This window comes from Diadema antillarum, unplaced genomic scaffold, assembly GCF_040938485.1.
Source record: "Diadema antillarum isolate AM-2024a unplaced genomic scaffold, OU_Dant_1.0 scf00000146, whole genome shotgun sequence".
Classification (NCBI taxonomy): domain Eukaryota; kingdom Metazoa; phylum Echinodermata; class Echinoidea; order Diadematoida; family Diadematidae; genus Diadema; species Diadema antillarum.
In genome coordinates this window covers 2,588,157-2,601,698 of record NW_027271035.1, presented here as the reverse complement: position 1 = coordinate 2,601,698, position 13,542 = coordinate 2,588,157, and the positions used below count along the sequence as shown (strand labels likewise).

At 39.5% G+C, this 13,542-nt stretch overlaps 1 protein-coding gene across 1 annotated transcript in view; it reads left to right on the top strand.

Annotated features, from left to right (window-relative positions):
- Positions 1 to 13,542, top strand: part of LOC139721649 (phosphatidylinositol transfer protein alpha isoform-like) — a 26,506-nt gene extending 12,964 nt beyond the window's left edge. The window contains exons 2-9 of the mRNA XM_071632979.1: positions 1,647 to 1,795; positions 3,489 to 3,588; positions 8,631 to 8,711; positions 9,979 to 10,152; positions 10,844 to 10,921; positions 11,517 to 11,612; positions 12,449 to 12,571; positions 13,219 to 13,542. Coding sequence (XP_071489080.1) covers positions 1,647 to 1,795; positions 3,489 to 3,588; positions 8,631 to 8,711; positions 9,979 to 10,152; positions 10,844 to 10,921; positions 11,517 to 11,612; positions 12,449 to 12,571; positions 13,219 to 13,260 — 843 coding nt within the window. The 3' untranslated portion in view covers positions 13,261 to 13,542. The remainder of the gene's footprint in view (positions 1 to 1,646; positions 1,796 to 3,488; positions 3,589 to 8,630; positions 8,712 to 9,978; positions 10,153 to 10,843; positions 10,922 to 11,516; positions 11,613 to 12,448; positions 12,572 to 13,218) is intronic.

Sequence of the window (13,542 nt, the reverse complement as noted above, 5' to 3'; positions counted from 1 at the left end):
TACTGTGTAAAGTCACGAGAAACATGCAGGCTTCATTATGCAAAATGAATCGGAGGACTGGATATGACGTCATAATGATTCCAAAGGATATTCGTAATGTAATTTGCTTGCACCGATGTTGCAGTATTTTTTTTTTTGCAGAGTTTTCTTTACAGATATTTACTCTGTAAATTCCTTTCATCCTATATACCACATTCTCTGTATTTTATTATTCGTCATTAGTTAACTATTTTACGCTGCGACGAATAGGTATTCATATACAAAGAGTGGACTTTCTCATGAACAAGAAATTACTTTTCCTTTACATTATTCTTTTAGTGTGAGTTAACCGTGTCTACACTTCCGCATCAATACAGAATGATCAACCCCATTGTCTATAGAGAAGACGCTTACAGGCCCGAGCACGAAAAGTATACTGTTAATACCTCACCAATAACGTACTGTAATGCATGGTTTGTGACTATACTGAATCGTATAATTCTTATGACGGCGTAATAATGCCACTATACCTTCTTTGCTATACCATATTTTAATCAACACTTATTTCATCTCCCACTCCCTCCCTCTCTCTCTCTCTCTCTCTCCCCTCCTGCACAGCCGGATTGTTCTGCCGTTGACACTTGACGAGGTAAGTAATGAATGTGTGTCCAATTATCACCGTACTTTGGTAAAAGTGCTCAATAATCATAAATAAATATTGTTTCAGCAGGTAGTGTGGTTTGACGTTGTTACTGTTTTCGTGGTTGTTTCTTGGTTATCCCACATGACATGTATTAATGCTTATTATAATTGACTTATGAGTTGTAACTCTCGCGTATATAGAGAACAATATTGTCCAAATGTAGTCTCTTATTATATCGGTAGGAAAAATGCCTTTCTTGATTATATTCTATGACGTGTAAAGCGAAATCACTTTTTCATCCTGGCCATTTAGGCTTGGCCATCACTACACCCTTCTTCTGATAACTTCTACGCCGTTCAGTTTCAGGTATCACTGGTCACCGTGTTTATCACAGCCAGTTTCCTTCCCGCCTAGTAACACAACAAAACTACCGTAGTTAAGTGACCCCGGAAGTTCATGACTGAGCGAGATCTAACTTCCGATTAGCATGGACGTGGTGATGTGTGGACGTATATTTTGAGTCCCGAGTCTTATGTCTAGGGTTGGCTGAACTACACCCTGCGGGTAGCATAAAACCAGAGAGAATAGAATTGGGATAGTCTGATTCAGATTAAAAGGTGGATGATGAAAAGTAGTTACAAATACAATTCATTTTAGGTCAAAAGTGGAATTGTAGGATGTAAACAGATTTGAACAGTGTTGTTAATCACAATGTCTACACTCCAAATGGTCGCTAGATATCGAAGTATATATACGAAACCATGTTTTGTCAATTGATTTATTAAACATTTTTTCAGTCATATAATTGTTATAAATTTACAAACAATGGACGATACGCAACAAGTAAATGAGACATAAAGCTTGAAATTCGTCTTTGATGGTGATGCCTGTGCACCCTAAGTAAGAAAGTATGACTGTTGACACGACTCTTCTTGCGATTTATGGAATGTATTTGTGTATTTTGCATCCAACATTTCGTGATTTGTGATGAGTGTGCATGCATGCTTGCATCTTTGTTTTGCAGCTGAATATCGCCAGCCTGTATACGGTGTGCGCCGTGTCGAAGGCGGAGACTGGCGGGGGAGAAGGAATCGAGTGGGTGGTGAGACGAGAAACCGAGACCGACGATGGGGAGCCTTGCCTGTACACGCATAAAATCATCCACATGGAAAAGTAAGTGTCAGAAAGGAACTCCGGCATTCTCCATCAAAATTATGGCCGACTAAAAGTCATTCAGACGTGCTCTATCCATGAGTACTATATACGTAAGAATAAGGCCTTGACGGAACAAATCTAATGGTAGACCTATTTGATTTCACGCGCAGCTGAAGGTGTGAGGTTCAGCTTTATGTCATCACAAGATTTATACAAAGATTCATGTATTCATCTTTTCTTTTTCTTTTTTTTTCTTTTTTTTTTGGGGGGGGGACTAGGTGGTTAGCGTGTGGAGATGACTTTCGTCAAGAATGAAATATGACCTGTTATTAACCTTCATTCAAATCTTGAATGTTGATATAATTCCAGACTCGTATTGATCGAATATATCCCGCTGGGTTTATTTTTACCCTCTTCCACAGTTCCATGCATGGGCTGCTTGGATGTTGAGGGCAGAGAGTTAATGTTTCCTCAAAGTATAAACTATTCGTCATAATAATAAGGCTCGAAACCCATGGGTAGTTATGATGATATGCGTGATTAACTGGAATGCATTTCGGGCTGTTTGTTTGGGTTTTGGATGAAAAAAGAGGAGGTAGCATAAACTCTTGAACTCGGCCACAAATCTACCTTCACGCTTCACACACTCATTATTTTCCCAGGTACAGTATTTCCCGTTTGTATTTTCGGGTTCTGCATGATACTACAACAAAACAGGCCGTTGCACTAATGGTATGATAATTGATGACCTCCACGGGTGTCGTAACAGAGCTATTCAACACATTTCGATGCTTGAAATCCATATTTCATGCATATCAAAATGTCGTTGCGTAGGCCGGTACAAAAGTACGCATAGAATAATGGACGTGATGGAAGCTTGATTGTAATCCTGCTTATATAGAGTCGATTGTAGCGGGTCTGCATATAAGAAAGATTGGTAATTGGGCGGGGCGATGGGAGAGGGGGAGGTATTGGGGGTCTCAAGATTTCTTTCGGTTCCCGCTCTACTGTCCCACATCCATCTTAGTGGTCTTGTTCCTTATATAAGGTACGTAGCGCGGACGTTTATATAATAAGTATTTATATTCTTAGATACACATTTCCTGTTACGAACATCCATCGCTGAATACCCGCAGAAATATATAGCCTAGTCGATTCGTTGCAAACAATAACTATATCTTTCTTTTTTATCTATAGATATTTGTCATTGTACTGCATGACTCGTGGAGTAACGGGCCTTTACTGCTCTTACATTGTGAGGGTATATATCATACATTGTTTATTGACGGTCATGCCGTTTGAATGCAAAATGATCAATGCACCGCCCAAAGATACCCGACGTATATTCAGTCAAATTTAAGAACTTCACCGTCGAGGCTCACTGACCATCAACAACAACAACAACAACAACACCAACAAAATGTTGACATTTCCTAACAGTTTTGTGGCCATAGAAGAGACAAAACGTGCACTTTATGGTGGAAAAAATTTGCACGTCACGACTTAACCTCTGCACATGATGTAAGTTAATGGCACCTGCATTCTCCGTATCAATCGTATCAGTCGTGGAGTCGTATATCCACTGCTCACTAAAAGGGAGGCCGTGTAGATTAAGTAACAGCCATTATTATTGTTATGATTGCATAATAACTTCATCATCACCCTTTCTTCCTTTCTACCCCCTCCCCCCCCCCCCCCCTTCCCACCACAGGAAAGTCCCTGGCTTTATACGCATGCTCCTCCCCAGCGGGGCATTCACGATACACGAGAAAACGACGAACTGTTTTCCCCGCTGTAGAACAGAGTACTCGGTAAGTCTACTTCCCTTTATTCAGGAAAACTGACACTTGTGCAGCTAAGTCACGACATCAAGTAGATTAATCTCATAAGATGGAAGGACATGAATCAAAAGTGACCAGCATTCGAAAGTTGGTGGTGCTCTCACCTTCCTCCTTTTGTTTTGTTTTGTTTTTCTATTGTTTGGTTTGTTTTTAAATGAACATCATCAAGCGTAAGTCCAAGAAACACAGGTAATCGATACTCTTCCGACACGTGAAATAGCCCATGTAGGAAATGAAAATTACAAAGAGACATCGGGGAGATCGTAAGCGAAAGTCCATTTCTCTCCAGAGTTTACCTTCCTTGAAGTTCGACTGAAATCGGAGGGCAGTATCAAAATTAGTTTCTTTTCTATTGCATGGTACAATGTGTTCCAAAGTGCTACAAACACAGAATTATATGGCACAGGACGGTAAATCTACGCTTACACATTAGGAATGAAAGGGAACGGAATGAACCGTTTTTAAATACAGACTTGCAAAAATTGAGAAAAAAAATAACAGCAAACTTGCTACGTAGGAACATCGAGTTGAAAGGGCTCATCTCATGTACAAACGAAGCAGTGTTTTATTTCCTATTGAGTAACCCGATGTCGAATGCTATAAAAAAAACCTGTATAACTCTATACAATGTAAGCTGTGTCAAAACCTAACCTCTTAACTCCCTTTATATGATTCGGCAAGCATAGGAAACTGACCTCATTTCGTAGTCTGCAAGAGTCAGACCTTGTTACCATATTATGGTTTAGAAATACATACCTGCACATCCCTATAGACGTCACCACAATGCTATAAGCCACCGTCACAGCAGCAGTCCCTTTTCCAGATTTCTGCTTGTTGCTATGGTAACTAGTATTGCCGCTATTGTTAAGATCAGTGGCAGGCCGTCGTGCATCGAGACCCTAGTGTTCAGGACTCATGAAGCATGCAGAAAGCAAAATAAGAGGACAATGCGAGCATTTACTGTGGCTGTGGGAGGAATGAAGAATCAAACAAATATGGAGGGAAATCAATAATAGTTATCAAAATAAATGGTGTTGCGCCGTCATGTTTACAGTGGGCTCACCCAACAGCAAGGGATGGCAGTAACCGTCTTTCTGAGTCTGTACTTTAGCAGTGGCGTCAGCAATATGCTTGGTCGGAATACATTTATTTCAACTAAAATGAAACATTTGGTGTTTGGATTTTTAGCGCGTATCGCTTGTCACTTGAGCATACTAGTATTACGGTGTCTCAGTCGATGCTGAAAAGGGGTCGCAGAACGTGGTGGTTGTGGGGGGGGGGGTGGTTTGGAGGGAAGTACGTGGTGGTGGAGCGATTATTATACACTCAATTTACCTCAAACAAATCTTGTATGGGAAACAGGGCTGATGTAGCTGATTTGTATACTATAAGGACTCTTCTATTTTTCGTTTTAAAGACATTTAAGTGCGTTTGTGTTTGTCTGTCGTTTGTGTGTGTAAGAAGGAAAGTGATAGGCCTATGTGACCTTGCGTTTTTTGCGCTTTCTGGTGTTCATTCTGTTACGTGCATTTAGTTTCAGACGAGAGTTTTTTCCCACTCTTATCTGTTCTGCCCCCCCCCCCCCCCCTTCTTTCCAACCGTGAATGCTTGGTGTACCTGAATGCAATCCCACAGTAGCTGTATAAAGCACAGTGGGCAGACGTTTCCTCGTTTCCTGATCGATTGGTTCACCCTTATGATCGAGACAAACTTTAACACTTCCTCGTTAGTTCTTTTCAATTGTAATTCATGTAACCCATGATCGTACATCAGTGCACTTTTGTTCATGACGTGAATGTTAGGACTATAATAGCGTCCCGCTAGAAACGATGTACTCTTTTAAGCTTCATGCGTATGAAGGTCTTTGAGAGGTTTTATTACATAATACAACGATGTCAACAACCCGTGAGATAAATACAGATCATGCGGGTACTATAGTGTCATACCGAAAAGTTGAAGGCAAAAGTGTTGCGTAACTTTGACTAACTACGACGCCACGTGACAGTCTCAGCCCTTTGATAGGGGGATAGCCTGACCACTAGAGCAAAGTGGAAGCGTGTGATAAGCCTCGTGCAGTATTCTCACAGACTTATTTGGTCCTTTGATGGAGTCCCTTCAAGCATTTCACATTCAAAATTGCACCCGTGGGTGCTCTTTTGTGTCACATGTATGTACACGTTTTACATAAGATCGTATATGACATAAACTGAAGGACGTGCAATTAGTTTACAAATGCAGTAATGCGTTGAATGTATAGTTTAAATCGGAGAAACAAAGTAGAGGGAGAATGTACAAGTTCTGACATAAACTGTGAATGCAATTCGACATGTCTGTCAACCTGTGTCAAGCAGTATTAGTACTAGCGGGATGCTTCCGCTGTTGAATGGAATTCATGCTTGGATTTTTTGTTTGTTTATTTGTTTGTTGAGGTTGATAGAGGTTGAGGAACCTATACTGAAAAGCTCTTAACTTGTACCGTGTGGTGTCCTCACGCAGGAAAAGCAGAAATAAAAAAAAAAAGATGAAATGACAGAAAGAAACAAAATGGCGAAACTGGAAGAGAAAGTGGCTGAAGGGCTTTTTACACTTGTAAAATTTTGCTTAGCCCCGGACCAACGGTGGGGCTAGGGGGGGGGGGGGGGGGGGGGGGGGCCTTAGCCCCACCGTTGATACGGGACTATCCTTAGCCCACTTTCTGTTTACACTCGTTTTTGCCAAAGTGGGCTAGCCCCACCGATAGTACGGTACTATCTGGCCCTGCAAAATAGCAGGGGTTAGCACCGCAATTGCGGTGCCAAGCAAGTGAGTGTAAACAGAACGAAAAAATAATCCTGGGCTAAGCGACGGAGACGAAGTCCGACCCTCACTGACCAATCAGAAACGAGGCAATGAAGTGCTGCCGGTGCGTGCGTGTACGTGTACAGTACACAGCGTAATTATGAATATTCATGTGGTTTGGAAAGTCCGGGGCTAAGAAATACGAGTGTAAAAAGGTCAGTTTTCTCCTTAGCCCCGGACAAGAGATAGTACGGGACTAATTGGCGAGTGTAAAAAGCTGAAAAAATTGGTACGGGACTAACGATAGTCCTGGGTCAGAGAAAGTCCGGGGTTAAGAAACACAAGTGTAAAAAGCCCTTCTGTTTACACTCGTTTTTGCCAAAGTGGGCTAGCCCCACCGATAGTACGGTACTATCTGGCCCTGCAAAATAGCAGGGGTTAGCACCGCAATTGCGGTGCCAAGCAAGTGAGTGTAAACAGAACGAAAAAATAATCCTGGGCTAAGCGACGGAGACGAAGTCCGACCCTCACTGACCAATCAGAAACGAGGCAATGAAGTGCTGCCGGTGCGTGCGTGTACGTGTACAGTACACAGCGTAATTATGAATATTCATGTGGTTTGGAAAGTCCGGGGCTAAGAAATACGAGTGTAAAAAGGTCAGTTTTCTCCTTAGCCCCGGACAAGAGATAGTACGGGACTAATTGGCGAGTGTAAAAAGCTGAAAAAATTGGTACGGGACTAACGATAGTCCTGGGTCAGAGAAAGTCCGGGGTTAAGAAACACAAGTGTAAAAAGCCCTTCTGTTTACACTCGTTTTTGCCAAAGTGGGCTAGCCCCACCGATAGTACGGTACTATCTGGCCCTGCAAAATAGCAGGGGTTAGCACCGCAATTGCGGTGCCAAGCAAGTGAGTGTAAACAGAACGAAAAAATAATCCTGGGCTAAGCGACGGAGACGAAGTCCGACCCTCACTGACCAATCAGAAACGAGGTAATCAAGTGCTGCCGGTGCGTGCGTGTACGTGTACAGTACACAGCGTAATTATGAATATTCATGTGGTTTGGAAAGTCCGGGGCTAAGAAATACGAGTGTAAAAAGGTCAGTTTTCTCCTTAGCCCCGGACAAGAGATAGTACGGGACTAATTGGCGAGTGTAAAAAGCTGAAAAAATTGGTACGGGACTGACGATAGTCCTGGGTCAGAGAAAGTCCGGGGTTAAGAAACACAAGTGTAAAAAGCCCTTGAGAATGCTAGATATTTTCCGGCTCGCTGACTTGGGTGAATGAAGGCAGTGTGGGTCATCTGCTGTCACCAGGCACGATGAAACCGCATTTTTATGGCTGCTTTCAAATGAAGTTGATACCCTGAAAGTGAGCTATGGGTTACTCAAGAGTAACATCGCGAATAACAGATGCTAATACGTCGACGCTGTAGCAGTTTACTGTCCTGTTGACATTTTAAAAACGTACGAATATTCTAAAAAGTAATGGACATGTCTCTGCCTTTTGTTTTAAGCATTGATGCAGACTGATTTAGTTGACACCAGAATCTATATGAGGAGCAGGCTTCCAAAAAGCGCTAAATCCATCATTTTTCAATGGATTTAGCGCCTTTGGAAGCAAGCTCTTCATATAATGTGTGTATAATTATGGAGGGTTGGAGTTGTGCAGAATAAGTTCGCGTATGTCGTCGTCAAGATGTGATACCTTCTGCAGTGAAGAATTTAAATCAGAAGGAAAATAAGGAGGTGAGGCAGAAGGAAAGAAGAGGAGAGGGAGGAGGAGAGAGAGGGGGAGACAAATTCAAAAACGATTGAAAGTAATTCCAGTGCCTTAGTAGTTTTCTTACCAACGGTTTATTGTATAGAATTAAAGAAGGCTATAATGTCGATACGATAAAAGATGTGAGCAATCTTGTATGACCTTGATATGTAATGCATCCTGTACAATACAGGCTTCGATATTTCTGTGTAGGGAAGTTTTTCTTTTCTTTTATTGATTTCTTCGTGTTTTGTGTATGTTTGGTTTTGTTTGTTTGTATGTTTATATATGTATGTATGTATGTATGTATGCTTGTTTGTTTGTTTGTTTGTTTGTTTGTTTGTTTGTTTGTTTGTTTTCAAGCACACACTGTCCACCATGTACTGACGCTTGTCCGGACATGCACTCTTGTTTTCACTTCTGAAAAAAGAACACTTCACACAAATTATTATAATCATAACATTCCATTCGCAGAACCCAGGTTACATGAAGGACAACTACTCTACAGTGGTGGAGACCATCAGCATAGCAGACGACAGAGGGGAGATAGACAATGTAAGCAACTCAGACGTCATTTTCCTTCCGTGTTCCCGCCATTTTGCGTTGCCGAATAAAATGTCGATGATAAAGTGGTAATGAAAATGTTAGTGATGATGATGATAATAATTATGATGATTAACAATAATACTGACGATAATAATAACCATCATAATAAACATGATTTAACGATGATGATGATGATGATAATTATTATTATTATCGTCGTAACTTTAATTCCTCTCTATTTGTTAGCCATTTTCGGATATCCATAATTATGAATAACTGCCAAAAGAAGCAGTATATTTTTCAAACTTGCATTGAAGTTCTAGATTGTAGACAACAAACACAGCGTGAGAGTAAATTGCCAAATGAGAAAGAGAAACGGGATATCCCCTCTAGAGATATGCACGGTTATTTCACTACACATTTCCTCAATCGATGATACTGGACGGTTGTATCCGGTGAGATCGTGTGGGAAATTTGTAGCTCAAAGAATGTGTTATGCTGTGCGCTATGTCTTTGTGAATAGCATGTTTTAATGATTTTTTCCTATCATTATTAATGAAGAGTGCTATACCCATTACATCAGTGCATCATAACAACGCAGACATATCAATAACGAAAACTCCACCTTATGTTCAAAATGACTTTAGCAAAGAGTAATGGGAAGCGGTAGAACAAGAAATGAAATGTTTTATTAAAGATTAGACAGAAAAAAAAATAGAAATAAAAAGTGACTGGATTTAAAAGTTTAACGAGCAAGGAGAGGATGACATAATTTCACTCAGTTTATTGAAGGCAACATGGAGTCGAGTCTTGAAGTTAAGCGGTCTTTTGGGCATGTATTCGCATCAAACGTATTTACGGTTTACTGCATGCAGGATAACTTGGATTTCGATCGTGTGTAGAGTCAAATTGTATATGTGTGTATCAGTGCTGATGCTATAGTGTTCTTACCGTCGAAACCCTTGTTGAAATTAATTCCTTTATTATAGCCACCCTCAATAACTGTATATTTAAAGAGTACTTTTAGTACTAGTAGTATTATCACCAAAATGAACTGATTATAGGCCTACATTTTTATTTTTTACTGTTATCACAATTATCATCGTCTGGTTTGACATTGTTTCAGTTCATTGACTTAGTCATCGCACAATGGAAATTAAGATCGTTTTGGCGCTTACATCTCTTCCTCTCAATCTCTCACTCTCTCTTTCTCGCTTCTTTCTATTTCTATCTTCTCTTTCTTGTCCTCTGCCCTACTTCTTCTTTCCTCATCAAGGTATTCGATCTCGGACCAGAAGAGCTATCCAGAAGAGAGGTAGTCAACATCGATATCATCAATGACAGGATACCGAACTCGGTAAATAAACAAACACTCCCTACAAGGGGGCTAAAAACGAGGAACCTATATAATTATTATAGAGTTCGAATTTCAGATTCCGGTGACTTCATGGTAGTTTTCACGCAGTTTAAGAAATGTCTCGAAGTTTGTTTGTTTAGCGTCTATAGCATCTGTACTTGAATAATATTTACTGTATATCTTTGCAGTCTACGTCACGAAACAGATCTAATTTATTGATTACCTTTTTTATCATACGACACTTTTACTCTGTAAAGTAGTTCTTTGGTAATGTAATTCAATGTGTCAAAAGTTGCGACTCTGTGTAGAATCGATTGCGATGTTATAACTTTCGTAAGTGCGAACATGAATAATTGTAATGATTCCTTCACTGAGAGTAGACTGAAATCTGTTTTGTATGTCGTCTTAATATTTCTTTAACTATCAACTCCTTTCTTCATCAGTCTAGCCACTAAATGATTTCGTTCCCATGGGAACAGTACATGCACAAGTTGAATGATACCTATTTACCGAACTCCACCTCCAGTCCGCGCTGACTACACAAAGATAAATTTCGAAATGGCGGTGATCTTTAAACAGTTCCTAAAGAGATCTTAAGCAGATTCATTAATGTATGAAGCACTTGGTTGAATTAACGATGGTCATTTGGTGATGGTGATGATGATGGCGAGGAGGAGGAGGAGGAGAATGTTAGTACCCGAGGTGATACTGCCGATAGATGTGATGTCGAAGCTGAGTATTCTTGATTGAGATGTGGATATATCTTATTATTTGTACCACGTAGGAATCTCAGTTTAACACCGACCCGTCCAAGGTGACGTTCCAAAAGGTGAAACGGGGACCCTTTGGACCACACTGGCAGGTAAATAGTCCGTTATCATCAGTATTACCTCCTGAAGATACAGTGTAATCCAGCTTGCTCTTTTGGCAAAGCATTCAAAACCCTCATCGACCATCCACAGTGTTTTCTATCAAAGCACAACTTTGTAAAGAACAAGCGAAACACCAACTAGATAACCTTCGATGCGCGTGTTCGTGTTGGTAGCAATCCACTTTGATTACCTTGAAGCCTCATATTAACGGTGCGATAATGATGATGATGATAATGATAACGATAATAATAATAATAATAATAATAATAATAATAATAATAATAATAATGATAATAATAATAATTATGATAATAATGATGATTATTATAATAATAATGATGATAATAATAATAACAATAATTCTGATTGTTAGTATTATTATTATTAGTAGTAGTAGTAGAAGTATTATTTTTGTTATCATTATCATTTCCATTATTATTATTATTGCAGACGTTTTTGAACTGTTCGTTTGTTTACTATTGTTATTATCATTGTCTTGGAACTTATATATATGGTAGAAATTTATAATTATTCTAATTACTGCCAGTCACGGCTGACAAAAATTCTCTTTGTGCCACCTTGCAGGACACGTGTACGCCCGTTTTGTGCTGCTACAAACTCGTCAAGACTGAGTTCAAATGGTTCGGCCTCCAAGAGAAAATCCAAGCACAAATCAAAAAGGTAACCAGTGCCCATAGATACGTGTATTGTATGAGAAAAAAAAATACATTTTTTACAACGATGATAACAAGCTGCCGTATGTAATCAGAGTATCAGTTGTCATATCAACTTTTGTGTTCTGTGTGTAATTAATAATCATAATTATGATGATAATAATAATAATAATAATTCACATTTATGACTTATGTACTTAATATCTATGAAACCGACATGAATAGACACACAGATACATACATAGGGTATATATAATTTATTTACAGTATCTGTTTGTGTGTGTGTGTTTGGTAAATAGTATAGTTTGTGTAGCATGTACGGATTTTCTATTTATGCCGAAAATTTTTAACTATAAAAAGAATGTTGAAATACGGAAGTGAAAATTAATTCGAGTCTACCGGGATTACCCTTTTCAGAGCAAGCGCAACTGAAAATTTAACAAGAATTAGTTTCCAATCGTTTATTTTTAACAGCCTTTATTGTTACGTGTATAGTGTGTAAGATTCATTTGGCACACAACGCATTCAAAACCAACACGTGAAGTTTTGTCGTCATTTAATTGATACAGGGTATGAGTGTCTGTCATGTCACAAGCATATACAATATTCTAAATCCGTAGTAGCCGGACAATACAACTGCGTCAACAGTTAATTCACATCATTGACTTCGAAATAGATCATAAAATAATTTCTTGTTGAAAGCGAAACCGAACCATTCAAAGAAAACAGAAACAAAAAAAAAAAATCTAAATTTGTCAATGGCCGACTGTCCGTCCACTCTCTTCGTCCGCTCCGTTTTTATCCTCTCTCTCTCTCTCACACACTCTTTCTCTTTCATTGCAGTCCATGCGAAGGCGGTACTTGAGATTTCATCGTCTGCTCTACAGCTACCTCGACCAGTGTCATGGCATGACCATTACTGACATACGCCAGCTAGAGACGGAGACGCAACAGCGGCTGGACGAGGTGAATGAACTATTTAATACATCTTCTGATTGAAAGGGGTAGCTTTTAATGTGATTTTAACGTCGATAACTGCCCGAAAGGTTGAGCTAATATTGCACTAATCATATCGTCTCTTCGTTACTTGCGTCTGTTACGGCCAAACCCAAGTCTGATTTAAGTGTCATGTTGCTTCAGACTTTCAATGGAATTATTCTCAGTGATTCTGTTTTTGTTTCATTTTGTTTTTGTTTTTTGGTTTGTTTTGCTTTGCTTTGGTACTTGTAATGTTTATATTTTAATTTTAATGCTACATAACAGATTCCAAAATGAAACTGAGGAGGGGTCATAGTGTTTGTAATCACATTCTATGCTGTCCGGTGTTACAGTGTAGAGGTGACCCTAAAATATTTGAAGTACAGTACTTTTATTCATCATGATAGTATGTCCTGCTCTCCTCATCTTTTAGGTTATCGATGTCCTCTTAAGGCAGAACTAACTATCAAACGCCCATTCAAGAGTTAGCTAACGAACGAATTGAAATTCTAGATCATTTGATTGGATAGTCTCTATTTGAAATATAAGTTTTGGACAACATTTTTTGATACCACAGAACACCTTAATTTCATTTATGGTCTCTTACCACTTTTCCTTGTGTTTTTGTCTTACAGATGAGGGAACGTAACGGGATGACGTCACAGCAAGCACATTAAATCACATGTTTTGAGGGCCTGGAGGAGAGAGGAGGAGGGGACAGGGGATCTGATGGCCTTGACCGAATGACGTTCCCCCTTCCCAAACTCTCAGTCTGCAGCTAGATTACAATATGACGGGGTAGAATTGAATAAATTTGTTTATTGATTATAATCATTAAAAAAATGGTTGTCGGTGAATTGATACGCTTTCAGTCGTAAATGAAGTCAGTATTCAAACCATGTAACCCCAAGGATTAGAGGTATTTAAGGGACGCTCGGTTGTTATAACTGTACATGCGA